This window comes from Podarcis erhardii (genome assembly GCF_964252035.2).
Source record: "Podarcis erhardii genome assembly, chromosome: 4".
NCBI classification, from domain to species: Eukaryota; Metazoa; Chordata; class Lepidosauria; order Squamata; family Lacertidae; genus Podarcis; species Podarcis erhardii.
The window spans coordinates 42,001,128-42,017,755 of NC_138508.1; the positions used below are offsets into that span (position 1 = coordinate 42,001,128).

The following is a 16,628-nucleotide window of genomic DNA, read 5'->3' on the forward strand; positions in this document are numbered from 1 at the left end:
AAAATAGTAATTTATTTGTCAGACAAATAAATAAGAGGCACAGTGGTACATGGTTACCAAGCTCTGGCCTGGCCTCCTGCCATTCTGGCCAGCACTTATATTCCCTTAATCCAGCCCCCTTTGCTCCTCCTGTGGCTGCCTCTGTCCAATCAGCCTGGTTGAAATTCCTATTGGCTGTTTGCTAGAACCAATCACAAAAGATACACCCACAAAAGATACACCCATTTCCTTGCCCTTATAAGGGAGACAAAGAGCTATATATATGACATATAAGTAATAATATATCTTACATGGAATCTTAATTACCAGCTCACCTCTTGCCCTCCTTGCCCTATTGCCTTCTAAAACAAATGTTTAATCTTACATTTTATGTTCAACAGATGTCAAGGATCTTGAGTTTCACATCAACATTGAAAGATTTCCTTCATTTAATGTTTCTAAACAAAATGCCTGACAACTATATATCAAGACTGCTTGGATGGCGTCTTCTGTCTGGCAGGGGGGGGGGCTGGTGGCTGACTTAATTTCAGGATAAATACAACTCTTACAACCATATGAAATAAGAATCTAGCATTCCTTAAATCCTTTGCATAATTACATTTAAGCCAATATATTTAAGCTAATATATTTCATACATTTATCATAGGTAGCCTCTTAAAAGAATAAAGCTTTTCAAAGTAAAAAGGAAGGAACTCAATAAAACACAGCTTTTAAAAGAAGCCTCTTCAGTTTAAGAAAGAATGGCTTTAGAAAAAGACTTCCCCAAAAATGCTCTCTTTCTTCTAGCTAAATGTTTTTCCCCATTTGCTCCTGGCCTTTGAACCTTAGAAAGAAGATCTGGCTCATTTTACTGGGAGGCACATTGGTATTATCTTCCCCATTCCTAATGGTGTTTTCTCAGCCTTGGGGCAGCATATGTAATTCCCCCTTTTTATGACTTTGAGAATTGTTTTTCTACTATAAATCAATGGGGCCCTCTTGTCTTAGGAGAATGGCCAAGGTTTTCTCTGCCTGGCATGAAACATTTGAAAATCCTTTTTAAGCTCATTTTTAAATACAAGCCTTGATTGAAATATATAGAAGCTTTGATAAAAATGCAGGCTTATGGTTAGGTGCCTCAACAGTACGGTAGTCGTGTTTTTATGAGGCCTATATTATCCAGGGTAGCAATATCCTGAAGATTGTGAATTCAAAAATCTCTCTCAAAACTGATTGACCAAGGGTGAGACCTCACCAACCACACGGCTACAAGCCCATGGGTCCTAATAGAAATGTGGGAATGGGAAGCATCAGAAGAGGAGAATCAGTGGCTGGTAGAAAGGTGCTTATTCTCTCCCTATACACCAAAGACGTCTCTGCTGTAAATGTCCACTCCCAGCTAGCTGCCAGTTTTGGATCCCAGCCATGGAAAAAGCTATTTAAAAACAAGCTCCAGAAAGCAATTTCAGGAGAGAATCATCAGGCAGGAAAAAGTTTACATTCTCCTAATCCACATACCAATTCCTATTTGGACAGAGAGGGCTACCTGGACTAAGAATTAATTAACCAAAAATTATTATCATAAAGAGACATTAAAGAGCAATAAGAGACAGAAAAAAGTATCCACTGCTGTTATCCTTGCTGTAGGGAAAAGCAGGCTAAGGACATATAGGGAGCGGAAACTGCCAGGCCTCTGAATTTGGCTTTTAAGGCCGTTTGGGGCAAACCTCACTCCATATCATATGATGTCAGGTGGTTGGCTAATGGTGGGCTAGTGCCACAGGTTCTCTCACCCCTGCTGCAAAAGATGAAGTTGTATTCTCAAGATGAAGGGGTCAGAGCGGCCCTTACTTACCATTTTGTACTTACTGAAACTGCTTAGCCTTAAGAGCGCTTCTTTGTCCTTTTGACACATGAGGGAAGTGGTTGCTGCTTCCTCAGGAGAATATAGGGTTTTCATATAGGGTTTTTATGGAGATCCAGCATCTCAAGGGGAAAACCTGTCTTTTATTCTGGATAGAAACTATTTAGGCCTACAGCCTCTCCACACAACTAAACAGTCACTTTAAGCACCACCGCAAGTTCTTCCCACACTCCCGTAGGAGGCAGTGGGGCTGCTCCTCCAAGCATTAATCCTCAAGTCACCAAAAGGACTGTTTCCACATTCTTTCACCTTACTAGGCCTCAGTACTGCTAACAGGCTTTTAAAAAAAGCACACTCAAAGGGGGTGGGAAGAAGCCTGTTTGAGAATGAGAAATATTCAGGGGATTAATCCTTCGCCCATAAGCCATTTCTGCCTCCTGTGTTGTGCCCATCTTTAAGTGGGGTGAGGTAGGACTTACTGTATTGCTCAATGAGCATTTTAGGAATATTGTATTGTGTGTCATTTTAAATTTGGCTTATCTGTTTGCATTTTGTTGTTTAATTATAGAACTTATTACTGAGCATTTGGACAGAATACAGCTTGCGTGTTTTTCTATCTCCAAAGGTAAATGGACAAGAGAGTGAAGGAAGGTGAGGACAGGTGACCTCACCTAGGCCCGAAGTCACCTGCTCAAGAACGAGAACATGTGGAAAGCATGGGGTTTGCTTCCTGAGCTGGTAGCTACTGCACCCCATTGAAGGAGGTGTTCAGCTGACCCAGTGGCGTAGCGTGGGGGGTGCAGGGGGGGCCGGCCGCACCGGGCGCAACATCTGGGGTTAGGGCAAATCCACGGGTTAGGGGGCGCAAATCCACGGGTTAGGGGGCGCAAATCCACGGGTTAGGGGGCGCAAATTATTTGCCTTGCCCCGGGTGCTGACAACCCACGCTACGCCACTGAGCTGACCTAGCAACAATTGCAGCTCCCAGCTCCCAAACTTGGGGCAAGCATCAGTGGCCTTAAGAAAGGATAGTGGTCCATTTGGGACAGGCCTGGTGGCTGTCCAAAAACAAGCAGGGGGGAATGAAGGGACAAGATACCCAAATCCTGTCTGAAATCACCCCAGGCTTCAATAATCAACCAGGCCTCAAAACTGTCCAAAACTCCTTTTGTCTTCTAAAAATCCAAAACAGCTTTTCTCTGCTCTTCTCTGCTTTTCTCACAAGATGCTGTGGCAAAAGGCAAAAGGTTACTTTTAAAGGCTAATGAATAGGCTCTGTTCATAGCAGGCCTGAGAAATGAATCTTATCTCATTCTAGTTGCAACTTCTTGGACATGCTGAACCACTCTCACCCCCCCCCCCTTTCCTGGGAAGGGTGCCAAGAGCCCCAATAGTCCCAAGACAGCTTTCTGTTCATGCTCAGAGGAACTCATGGGGCAGGACTCTGGAAGGAGGAGAAAGGAGGGATCTGGAAGGGGTATATATGCTTGTGCACAGGACTGTGAACTTCGTGCATGCTTTTTGTGACTTATCACACTTGCTCCTTCTACCAGTTCATGGATGGTAGAAATAAAAGCCTTTTCTCCGAAACTATTCCTTGAGTGTCTGTTGACTCCCACATCCCTTTCCCAGGCGCAATATTTTTCCCACCCGAGGGCAAAGCCTCATAAGGCTACAAGAGAGGAACTGAACTACTGTATCTGTAGCCTCCCCCCCCCCCCAATATTCATGGCTGTTTTTCAAACAGAGGCTGCTTCCTTAAAGTTACAGGCACTCCATTGGCCTCAACCAGAAGTCAGGCATTTAGAGTTGCTGGTCTTACGTACTTCCAGCAGATTCCTGCAGTGAAACATGCTTCCAGTGGAGATTCAGCAGGCATCCTATCAGGTGTCTCTTGAATACTTTTTTATGTTGATAGGCATATATAGCTGTTCAAAAATCTTCTCGATTAGCTAGGCATTTGAATGATTTTGTGCTGTTTTTATGTTTTATTGTTTACACCATCCTGGTATTTTATATGATTTATACTTTTATAAATAAAGCAGCCATCCCAGTATACCCAGTTGTGGTATACTGTGGTCCATTGTGTCTGTGTACCTGCTTACAACATGGGCAGGCTCCAGTACATGGTTTATCTTCATACCATTGCTAAACAGTCTTAGCAGCAACTTGTAGTAGTCCAGAAACAAACCTTGATGCAGCGACTAAGAGTTTCAAGTGGCCCCCCACTAAGCAACTATACTGTATGAGTGGCCCAGTGATGAAGGGGTGGTTTTGAGTTTAATGAAATTCTTACTCTGACCCCTCTTCATTCAACTGTATGCATGCCTCACAATCAAAATTCGTGACTGTATATCAAAGGTGGGGATGGCAGCATGCTTTTCTTTGGGTAAGGACCAGTGGTACGGTCCTGCTCTTCCTTAGCCATAGGTTATTTTATTTTGGACATTTCTGGAAATGTGCTATGAATAACAGAATCCAGGTAAGTAGTTTGTCCCTCAATTTACAAGATCTCATTAACAATGGATATTCCATGTTCTCTTGTTCTTTGCACCTTTTTCACACATTCACAGTAGCCTGCCTTCAGATGTTCTTAGAAGTGTACAGAAGCAGAGTAGGAAAAGGATTACTTTCTGGCTTTACAGTCACTCCCTAAGCACCTGCCACCCTTTAATTTCAGCTTAGATCTCACAATGAGGATTTGGGTTGGAAACTTTCCATGAGTTTAAATTCCTGCGATGCCTGCCTTTTTGTCAGCAGATTGTGTCATTACATTTTGTGACTGATGACAGAAGAGGAAGCTAACTGTGTGCCTCTGATGAGCTGGAGAGAAGCCTGGCAGATGAAACCTGTTACTATTCAATATTTCTCCATGAGATCACAAGCTTCTGTTTTTGTTTTAGATTAGATCATCCAAACCCTGAAGCAGTTAAATTTAACTATGATTAGTTGGGGAAAGTGTGTAAGGTTTAAACATGGCAAACTGCAGCCATCTAAAACAGAAGTGAAAGCTTCCAAGTTTATTGTGGCCACACCAGAGGAGTGCAGAGTCCAATGCTGAGTTAAATGTTGACTGAGGTTTGTTCTTGTAGTGCTAGAACCAAATTTTTGTGTCAAACAATACGCCTAAGGGAGAGCATGATGGCCATCTCATTCCCATATAAAACTGCCATTCAAGTATGTTTAGAATCACAGCTAATAACACTAAGTCAAATTATGGCTTAGTGCAAATGAGCAAACATGTAGATTCCTGGAGTGAAGATCACAGGCAGCACTCCTCACTTGGTCTCACTGCTGTTGCACTACCCAGGGCTAAGCCATGGTTTGGTTTAGGCCCAAACCTGAGCTCATAGTTTGTCTCATTCCAGATGAACCACAAGCTATAACCACAAGCTGTAACCAAGATTTGTTATTGAGTTTACTCCTTTAGTTTAGTAAGACATAATACTAAGCCAAACCACGGGCTTAGACCTGGTAGTGCAGGAGTGGCAGGACCAGGAAAGGAGTGGTGCAATGGCAATTTTTGCTCTGGGAACCCACAAAATGCTTGTTTGCACCAGGCCATGGCTTGGCTCAACGTTGCATGCAAAATGGGTCAAAGTTTGATACTCGTTTGGATTTTAAATAGGGCTGCAGTTTACTTAGTAGATGTATTTTTAAAAATTATTGATTTAAAAGGTGTCACCTATTAAAACTAAACTAACTAATCTGATGCTCCTGATTTAATAAAAGTACTAACAAAACTGTAGATGGCAAACACCATCTTAAAAACGGAATTTCCTATTCTCCCCTAGGAAGAAACACTTATTCTAAGATGGTGCCTGTTGTAAGATATCTAATCAAAGTAATAATAATAATTTATAATAATAATTTATTATTTATACCCCGCCCATCTGGCTGGGTTTCCCCAGCCACTCTGGGCGGCTTCCAACAAAAGATTAAAAATACATTAAAAGTATACTTATTCAGAGCCACTTATTTTTTGCCTGAACATTAATTGACTAAAATTGATATGATTCATCTACAGTGGTACCCAGGTTCTCAAACGCCTTGGTTCTCAAATGCTGAAAACCCAGAAGTGTTCCAGTTTCCAAACATTTTTTGGAAGTCGAACATCTGATGTGGCTGTCGGCTATTGTTTCCAGGGCACCTGCACCAATCAGAAGCTGCAACTTGATTTTCAAACATTTCAGAAGTCAAACAGACTTCTGGAAGGGATTAACTTTGGTACTTTTGTTTTTGCTATTTATTTTGTCTTTTTGTTTTTGGGGCTTTTTCAGTTAATTTGTTTTTGTGACTGTGTGGAACCCAATTCAGCTACTGATTTATTGATTGTACGACTGTGGAAATGGATAAAAGCCCCCCACCCAATCCAAACAGTGACTATCGTCAGTGCAGCTAACAAAAAAAAAAAAAATTAATTATCTACAATACTGTCTTATTTATTTTATAGTACAGTACATTGATTACTGCTTTCATTTTATGAATCAATGGACTCGTTAGATAGTAAAATTCATGTTAAATTGCTGTTTTAGAGGTTGTTTTTAAAAGTCTGGAACAGATTAATCCATTTTGCATTCCTTTCTATGGAGAAAGCGCGCCTTGGTTTTGGAACGCTTTGGTTTTGGAACGGACTTCTGGAATGGATTAAGTTTGATAACCAAGTACCACTGTATTACTATTAATCAAATGATAGCCCTTGTTATAAAATTTTAGCAACATCATAGTCAGAAAATGAAGTTTTTCTAAGCTGATGAACAGAAGTTGCTGTGGTAACTTGCTCTAAGATGTAGGATTTTAGGACAACTTTTTAGACTGAAAACTGCACAAATTAATGGTAGATGTACAGAATTAAGGTGGCTGGATAGTAACTCTTAATAAGTCTCCATTTCCAATAGCTACTATTCAGAAATAAGTAAATTTTGCAAAAACACTTAAGTGGCTTTAATTAGGAATTAGGTAGGAGGAAACCCAACCAGAAGGGTGGGGTATATTATTATTATTATTATTAAGTGTCTTATTCTTATCATCACCCACTGCCTTATTATTAGCATTAAGATACAGTACCATCAATATAGCCCATTTTTTCCAACAGACTTTGATCCAGAAGGCTACATGGCTGGATCTGTGCACACAGTCGAGTATTGCAACAGCAGTCTTCTGTGCTGTATGACAAGCTGCTTTTTATCAGAGCTTCCAAAGCAATTCAGAGAATATATAGTCACACACTCCTAAAATGAAACATTTAACTTTAGCACATAAAATAAAAGTTCTGACTTAAATGTCTTTTAAGAAGGCAGAATAAGTTTCTAGTCAACTTACAAGTTATGTAAGTCTCCAAACCCCAATAGGATTTCTGTGGGGAAGGGTGGAAACTGAAATTTCTGTAGTCAGTAGAGAATGTGATGTGTTGATTTCCTCACATAGTGGTCAGAAAAAGACAAACACAAATGTAAAACAACCACATCTTTTAATAGAAAGCAACAAACATGCAAATAGCAGGTATAGAAATTTATTTGAACCAATGTTTTCACTATAAGGTAAGTTATTTTAAAACACTGATCCAAGCTCCCATGTTTGCAAGTTAAGGGAAAATATTGCACTTCGCATTTTCTAGCACCCCTCATACACTGCAAAACATTTTAAAAATATTTTGCTTATTTTACTTGCACACTTTTGCAAGTCATGCACACATTCATTCAAAATCAAAACGTTAGGTTACTCAAAAGCAAAACCTTAAAATTGCACTAAAGCTTTGTAAGGAAAAATATAATTCATGACTTATACAAATTTCATGACGTCTAGGTACTTTCAGAGAAGAGCCAATTACTCTTCATCTTCGTTTTCATTCTCCTGGCCAGATCCTTCAGACCTGTCTCCTTCCAGACGGTCTGTAAAATAGGGGAGTGATTGTTAAATGACTGAAACAATTTTAAAGCCATTTTTCCAATTCAGAAAACAAAATGACATTTTGTTCAACCACTCTCCAGGGTCTAGTGATGAAGGAAGTAGAAATGCTTAAGGTATACTGAATATATATATATATATATATATATATATATATATATATATATATATATTACAATTTTACAAATATGATGGAAACACAGTAGGAAAAAAAATATGAATAGCTGCTAAAAATTCTGATTCAGATAATTTTCCACTTGTGACCAAGTGAAGATGCCCAGGCATCAGGATGTGCCTGATGTCTCCACCACCTGGGGATCCTTGGATCTTGCCTGTTTTCACACACTGACAACACATCCTTTAGAAGTCTATCCATGATATTTTATCTGCACAATCAGAATGAATTTCAGGAACCAAAAAGTCGTATTGAAAAATACAACTTTTGAGCCGTCTGGCCCCAAAATGGCAACTAGTTGAAATGAAACACCTCACATAAGAAATCTAGTCAAAAGTGATTTCTGGTCTGTGACAGTAATAAATCAATTCATTCAGTGAAAAGTGTCTGTAGAATCTTCCTACCTGCTCTTATATGGTTCAAAGATGCCAACATCCTTAGCATAAAAGAAGCTGGAACAGTGATTGTGTTTCTGGTTTCTTCCAACATTAATTCATTTCGAGTTATAACCTAGGGTAGGGGTAGAGAGGAAGTGAAACAGTCACTGAGCAAGAATTTAACAGAGCAGATTTAGAAAATAAGGCTTGCTGTGTATATTTATGTGCCACTATTATATGAGCATCTGACATAAACACTGTATCAGTATTTACCAAAGACTTCTCTTTACCCAATACATGTTTCATTGGTGCACACAACTCTTTACCAATTTGAGGCTATTCACGATCAGTTCACTTCTGTAACAGAATTTACTACGTTTTGAACCATGTTCCATGTACCACAGAATCTAGTTCCATGTTCCAAAAACAATGACACATCTCCCACTGTGAACTGGTCTTTTTGTGGCAATACATCTATGAAATTATTGTTTTCTTCTAAGTTACAAATTGGTATTAGTGGTGCACAGAAAGTATTAACAAGCAACATCAATATTGTCAGGAAAGAAAATTATAGAAATAGGAGTATTGCTGCAAAATATCATCTTACCTCATCAGCAAGTTTCCGATTAAAAATTTTGGATTCTTCTAGTGGAGACCAGATTTTTATATCATAATCAATACCTGATGAGGCTAGAACTAAAACAATTTAATAATATATTAAGTAGCCATTATTTTACATTTGCAAATACAAATAATATTTGGTGGCTAGCACACTTTGTTGCAACCCCCCACCCCGCCCCAATTTCTTAGAAGGGTTTCACTTTTAAATTCACTCTTATGTTCCACTTAGAACTCCTATTCCCTACGGAGCATTCACATGTGCATAATTTGCAACATGTAGGCAATAATCTGAAACAGGCTATGAGGATAACTTTAAGACAAGATCTCTCATTAGTATCCACTTCACAAATTAGCTAAGGTCCTTCAGACTACAAACTATTAAAAATAACCTATCATTTTGGTAGAACATGGATGAAGCCAAGTGTTTTCAAGGGCTTCCCTACAAGCTATGCATATGCCTGTAAATTATAGAGAGAAAAACAATCTTACTTGGGTCAAATGGATGTGGCTGCAGACAGTTCACCACGTGGTTATCTGCTTCCAGCAGCATCAAGTGCTCAGCAGTATGCCGATCCCAGATGAAGATATGGCCACAATCTGAACCACTCATAACAAAGTTAGAACCCCAAAAATTGGCTTCTTTTATCTGTATAGGAAAAAAATGGGGGGGGGACAAAACATTTCATTATGGTTAGTATGCACAGCTGCGAGACATTCTAATTCACTTTCAAAGTTGTATACAGGCTGTATTCATACACAACACTAAACTATGGTTCAGTGTCATATGAACATGCCTCAGACTTCACAACTCATTTCCTTTCCTTTCCTGACATGGCTATGCGCAATTGCTTCCATCTTTAACAAACAGCAATTTAGCATTAAGTTTGAATGCAGGCAAACTGAAATAAGCCAACTTAAACTGTGGGTTGATTTATCTTAGCAAGGGCAGAACTGTGCCCATTACTTTTAAATAAAGATGTTTTTTAAAAAATAAGAAATAGTTTGTTTCAAATGATACTATCCATTTAAAAGGTGCCCCAAGGCCCTACATAGTACCTATAGCTAATATACGTACTACATACAATATATATACCTATACAATGTTTAAAGCATCTATTTAGAAGAGACCCTAAGCAGCACTAAATAGAATGGACTGTTGGTTTAGCTGGAAACATATTTCTATGTGATGTTATAGTGGACTCATTAAGATTGCCGCTCCAAACACTCAAAGGCAGGAATACAGTTGCCTCAAAGGAAGTCTTTTGTCTCTGTTACCCTGAAGTGACCAATTACAATCTTGCCAAGCTAAGAGACATAGAAACAAAGTACAGTGGTACCTCAGGTTACAAACACTTCGGGTTACAAGCTCCACTAACCCAGAAGTAGTACCTCGGGTTGAGAACTTTTGCTCCAGGATGAGAATGGAAATTGCGCGCTGACGGCAGTGGGAGGCCCCATTAGCAAAAACATGCCTCAAGTTAAGAATGGTTTCAGGTTAAGAACGGACCTCTGGAACGAATTAAGTTCGTAACCCGAGGTACCACTGCACAAAACACCAACATAACAACAACTTCTCCAAATTCTCTAAATGTGGCAGGGTAGCAACCTGACATAAATGCATGAGATTGCTGCCATTGACCTCAGGACCAGAACCTGGATCTGTTGCAGGCAGCAGGGGCAGACTGAAAATCCCTACCGTTTTCAAAAGACCTTGGGGAACAAAAATAGTGGCAGTGGTGGTAATTGGGTAAACATAGCCTTCAGAGGCATGGCCTTTTTCTTTGAACTCTGCCAACACACCTTTTAAAGCTTCATAACTAAATAGCTTTCCACCTAACAAAAGTTTCAGAAGAAAGGTTAATAAGGGCTGCTGAATCAGCTTCCCTTTTATTTTTTGCGACATCATTAAAGAATCACTGCTGATTTTTATTCACAGCTGCACAGGGGCTGACTGCTGAGGAGCAGTACTGAAGACTGATCACATTGATTGTAGTGGGGAGGGCTCAAGCCCTACAAACCTATTCCCAGAACTTGAATCAGTTGATGATGTTGATTCTTCAGGTAGTGGAGGAAATGCCATGCTCCTTCTGGAGTAGTCACCTTTGGTCCCCATCCTGCACTCAGCTCTCACCTGTGGCTCCAAGAAGCTGTCAGCATGCAACAGCAGTCACACCTTGGGAACGGCTTCGACTGGTCACCTGAGGGTACCCTAGAAGAGGGCAGCCAATAGGTCTTGCACCCTCAGTGAGTTAGGGACCTCCCCTGCATGCAAAGACAGACTCCAACTGATTGAGCAGATGAGACCAATAGTGGGTCTAATGGTAAAGAAGGCAGTTTCTGTATGTGCTGTAGAGGGAAGTGAGGGGAAGATGGGGCCTGTCAATCTGGGAAGCTAGCCCATCAAGGAGAAGGAAAACTCTGATGCTAAACCTCTGCTGCCTTGTGAGATATCTTTGGGAGAAGAAAAGGCTAAGGAGAAAACCCTCCACAAATCCGGAGTGGTGTCCGTAAGACGGTTGGATGGCACATTGTATGCCTCCTTCCAGCAACTCCTGAAGCCAAGCTTGTGCCAAATGTATTGCTTTGCTTTCCTTTGGACACCAGTGAGGCCAAAGAGGGGGGTCCTGTTGTCTGGGCAGCCCAGGACACTGCCCAGCCTAACGCAACAGTTTGACATCACCATTGAAGGCACACTCCATTGTTTCTCAAGACAGACAGATGCCAACAACAAGGTGCCTTCCTCCTCTGACAGATCCTTCCTAGCTCTCCTAATCCATGAAAGAAGTTGGAGGGTTACTGGGTGCCCTCTGGTGGCTCACACTGCCAATAATGTCACATTTATTACTTGGCCCTCCTCAAGAATGATGGTCATTACTGAGAAAATTACACGTCAGGGGAAATCACTGAACAAATAAATCGCAGTAAAAATCATCACAAAATCAATTGCAAGGAAACACCCGTGAGAAACACAGGGAAATGAAGCTCCACACACTCAAACAGTCCAGGGCACCAAGAGAACAGACAAGAGTCCTAGACACCATAAACACACAGCAATACAACACAGATTCAAAATACAAGCCTGAGATATGGAGACGCAAAAAGGAGAGAGAAAATATGTCTTAGGCAACTGCCCCCAGCGAGGGCAAAAATGTAACTTGCTACTTCAGGAGAACAGAGGCAAAATAGTTTGTCTGAGGTTTTTTCGAGGCAATTTTGTTCCTGGCCTTTGAGTGGATGAAGCCAAACCCATGCAAGTCCATTATAACACCAGGGGAGAGTGTTACTTTTATTTTAAATTCAAAGTTATTTCATAATGTTGACCAGGCATACAGTGCTCCGGACTAAACTTTGCAAAGGTACTTGAGTAACCATAACTGTATTATGATGTGCATATATCTTAATTTTTCTTATAAGCTCTCTTCTAATATAGGTTAGTATAACACATATTTAGAGCAAACCAAATTATAAATTTAGCAGTAAACTATGTACCATTGTCCGGGAGTTTCGATGACCTTTGTAAACCATTTTTATTAAAGGGCGTCTAATATTCAGTGTTTCCAATTCCTCCATCTCTTTTCTCTCTTTCCTTCTTCTGAAGAGCTCCTGAATGCGAGCTACAGCAGATCGCCTATGGATTATGAACAGAAAGGCCATCATTGTCAGAAAGCTACATAATAACCTGGTTTGCAGTCCTGTTCAGAGTTTGGTTGTTTAGATCCCAATAACCTCAATGGGATTTAAACAGGCTAATTGTGCCTAGAGGGTTAGACCACTAGCCCATATAAAACAACCTTTGCCTTTTAATACATTATTGAACATTTGCTTTTACTCTCAAACAACAAAAAGAGGGAGGACAGCAAAGCTTGAGCATGCAAATACAGCCTGTGCAAGTTTTCTTTTGAGTATTATACTCAGTGCCAATAATGAAATTGAGGATTTTATAAGCACCACCAGCAGGTCACCCATTGACAGCATTTGAAGCAGAAGCTGTCAGTTAGCCAACGGATGCATTCAAGCAATATAATCATTTTAACATAAGAACACAAGAATAGCCTGCTGGATCAGGCCAATGGCCCAACTAGTTAAGCATTCTGTACTCACACTGGCCAACCAGATGCCTATGGGAAACCAGCAAGCAGAACATGAGCACAAGAACAGTGTTCCCCTCCCATGGTTTACAATAAGTATATATTATGTTAGTCAACAAATCACGTAAGCCATGACACATGAAAAATACAATACGTGTTTAACAAAAGAGAACTACCTGGGCTTTAGTTCCACTGTATATTTTTACACTGCATTCATCTTTAATGAACACACTAAAGAGGTTAATAGACTTGTTAAACCTTTCACACAGCAATTACCTTTATTTGGGAGGGGGGCACAACATACAACTAAAATTACTCTCCACAGTCACCCTCTCTATATGAAGTCCAATAGATTTAAAACTTGTATAGTAACTGGTACAAAAGGTGGTTAAATACCATACCAATGAAGGAAGTAATCATATTTCTACATGGGATGGTAATTCTGAATTACCTCAATATTCTACCACCTACTGCTGTTCCTCTTATATATCTAGTGAAAGGAATAACAGCTGAAGTCATTCAAATAAAAATAATGTATATAATAGTGTTAAGAAACTGTACAGTGCTCCAGGTCCAATTTAACCATCCCCATTCATTCATGAAGCATGCTAAGTGACCTCGGGCAGTTACACAAACTCAGCCCAGCCTCGAAAGGTTGTTGTGGAGATAAAATGGTGAAGACACCATAAGCACTGTGTCAAGCTCCTCAGGGAAAAAGCAAACAATTCTATATCAATTTTCTACTAGTCACTAAAACCAAATACAACCAGAATGTTTTCCAAGTCTCTGGAAGACAATCAAGCTCTGTTAAGTACAAGGAAAGAGAATTCTATGTGCATGAAAAATTGACTAAGTGAACCTCTTTATATATGCCTGTTATGCAGACATGGCATATAAATAAACGCATGGGACCATGCACTCCTGCAGCACAATCTTATATATGTGTACTGAGAAGTAAGTCCTGCTGAGTCCACTGAAATTTAACCCCAGGTAAATGTGTATAGGATAGTTGCCTTCAGTATGAGAGTCCAGGTCATTGAAGGAACACATGATGTGCTACAATACATAGACAATTATGCAAATCCAACTGAAAATATAAAAAGACAATGCACTGAGTTAGAATTTTAATATCCAAGTAGAGCAAGTAGAATCCCGTGGTGAAATGAGGGCTAATCCTTCATGCCTATCATGAATGCATGTTGACAGCATAACTTTTAAGAGGTCTGAATGCTTCTGCTGCATGATTTCCCATTTTTTACTTCAACAGAACTGTCTTTAGGAGGGGAGAGCGCACCACAATACTAACCTATGGCCTACTCCTCCACGAAACCGGGCTCCTGGTATCAGAACAGGGTCATCATCACTATCATCAGTTTCTTGGAAAGCAGAACTTCTCATAGATGATTCTTCATGAGAAGCAAGCCCTGAGGAATCTGGTTGGGATTGAGGTTCATGATTTGTATTATTTGAGTTGGCAGTGGACTCTGTACTTTGTTGACTCACGCTTCCTTGCTCTTCTGTGTCTTTTCTTGATAAACCACCTGGTGTCTGGCAGGTTATGTCAAGATGAGGATCATTTTCTAGTTCCATACTACTTTCCAGTTGGTCAGACACATCATTATCTGATAGAACAAACAATGGCATTTAATCAGTTACCACACTAAAAACATTTGAATTATCTTTGACAACTTTATTAAAACCTAAAGTAGAAAAAATAAATAGCTATAACCTGCCCTGGAGATATAAGTATTTCATGGGTGCCGGGAGAAGAGAGCTTGAGTTTGCTTACATTTACAGCTTTTGGGTAAAGTATGCATATGTTACCATTTTACATACCTGAATGTGGTGTTCCAACATTTTCACTTATAGGTGTCAATTCTTCAACATTTGTACTTTCCCCATGTGAGTCTTCAGGAATTCCTGGAATTCAGTATTTAAATTATATAAATAGTGCAAATGGGCTACTAGCAATTTCTGAAATTAGCTATTATATACTGTTGTCCCTATCATAAGCCTTCTAAAGTATTGCATAGCTTGCATGGAAAGTAATGAAAACTGACAAAAATGATACACTGAAAAAATATTAAAAATATACAGTAAGTCAGGCACTGCTGCAATGTGTACTACTGAAAAAATAAACTGGCTTTCGGATTCCATCTATATCTCTAGCTGTAGATTCTACATACTTATGTTAATCAAAATAGATTAGAATGTTTTGTGAATGAGTATTATTTATGTTCAACTGGAACAATAAAAGTGACTCAAGAATCACTTACTAATATCTAACATTCACAAGCTTATTACAGATGACTCCATAATCTTTTGCAGCAACCCATTTTACAAGGCTTGTTTATTTTTGAGATTCTTTTATCTTACTAATATTGAATACTTATCATGGACATTAAGAATTTAACAATTCATATAAAATATATATTCATATAAATAGTTTAATATTAGGTTAATTTTATATTTTAAACGATAACTGTATTGTTTTATGCAGGGCTCTGGATTTACAACAGAATACTAAAATCAATGTACAAAGAACTGTGAAACTTCTTTCATGAGCCTAATGGTGTGTTTGTGTTGTTTTTCTCAAACAGCAACCCCGACATGCCACACCGCACACTACTTCTGAAACTGAGCATAGTTTAAGTATCATATTGTGATATGTGGGCTAGCAGAAGCACCCTACAGAGCTCTGTGAATCACAGCATAGATGTTACACTTACCTCCTGTGCTCCGAACTCCCCAAAAATCAGATTGAAAACCTTGTTTTGTTCATAGTATATGTACAAATGTTTAATTTACTTAGATTTTTCATAGCTTTCCTCACCCATAGTCAAAGGAAATCCCAAAGTGATTTATAAAAGGATAAAAATACAAGCAATGACAATATATCCATAAAAATAGTACAAATAAACCAAGAGTGTAATGATTTGAAATAAAGTAAGCACAGGCATACAATGATATAAAGGTGGCTATTTAATCTTTCTCTTTTTCCAGATTTTTCTAAGGAGGTGATTAAGGCATGCTCTAAATCTGCTAAAGTGAAAGCCCTTGCTAGGGCAAAAAGCTTGAAAAACTATATTCAATTCCTGGCAAAGTTCTGCATTGAATATTCAGGTCAAACCCATAAATTTGACCAGTCAGATTTTGTAAAACAAATGAAGACTGAGACTAAACAATTCTTTGACTTAAAGGCCAAGACTTTGACCACTAGGATGTATGAATGGGAAGCATACAAAGCTTGTATTAGAGGCTGAATTATAGCATGTGCATCACATAAAAAAACCCTTAGAAATAGTTAAGGGGGAAAAATGAAAGAGGAATTAAAAGATTTGTGGCCATTAATAGTTAATAACTCAACTGATAATCTGCGTAGTAAAATAAGAAAGAAGAAATTTGAGCTATGTAATACATTATCAAAACAAGTAGATATAATGCTTATGTATATGGGACAAAAAGTATTGGGAAACAGGTGAAAGGGGGGTAGAATTCTAGCAAATTGACTTAAGCAAAAGAAAGAAAGGTTAATAGTCTCACAAATTAGAAGTGAATTAGATGACGTGTATATAGCTCCAACAGAAAGAGGCATATTGGAAGAGGTGATGGAGAAG

General features: G+C 39.2%; 2 protein-coding genes across 10 annotated transcripts in view; both read right to left on the reverse strand.

Moving 5' to 3' along the window:
• The window catches only part of GABRR3 (gamma-aminobutyric acid type A receptor subunit rho3), a 40,391-nt gene extending 36,701 nt beyond the window's left edge, over nt 1–3,690 (reverse strand). For 4 of the 6 annotated variants that reach the window (XM_081858496.1, XM_081858494.1, XM_081858491.1 and 1 more), the window contains exon 1: nt 1,835–2,479. The gene's annotated coding sequence lies outside the window, so the exon portion shown is untranslated. Of the gene's footprint in view, nt 1–1,834; nt 2,480–3,669 lie in introns of those variants that run through there. The other 2 variants (XM_081858495.1, XM_081858493.1) reach the window with 2 other exon arrangements.
• Nucleotides 3,691–7,296: 3,606 nt separating this feature from the next.
• DCAF6 (DDB1 and CUL4 associated factor 6) overlaps nt 7,297–16,628 on the reverse strand; it is a 48,208-nt gene continuing 38,876 nt past the window's right edge. For all 4 annotated transcript variants that reach the window (XM_081858458.1, XM_081858457.1, XM_081858459.1 and 1 more), the window contains 7 exons: nt 14,848–14,931; nt 14,318–14,633; nt 12,413–12,551; nt 9,413–9,569; nt 8,910–8,998; nt 8,330–8,435; nt 7,297–7,734 (listed from right to left, as the gene is read on the reverse strand). In XM_081858458.1, coding sequence (XP_081714584.1) covers nt 7,670–7,734; nt 8,330–8,435; nt 8,910–8,998; nt 9,413–9,569; nt 12,413–12,551; nt 14,318–14,633; nt 14,848–14,931 — 956 coding nt within the window. In that variant the 3' untranslated portion in view covers nt 7,297–7,669. The remainder of the gene's footprint in view (nt 7,735–8,329; nt 8,436–8,909; nt 8,999–9,412; nt 9,570–12,412; nt 12,552–14,317; nt 14,634–14,847; nt 14,932–16,628) is intronic.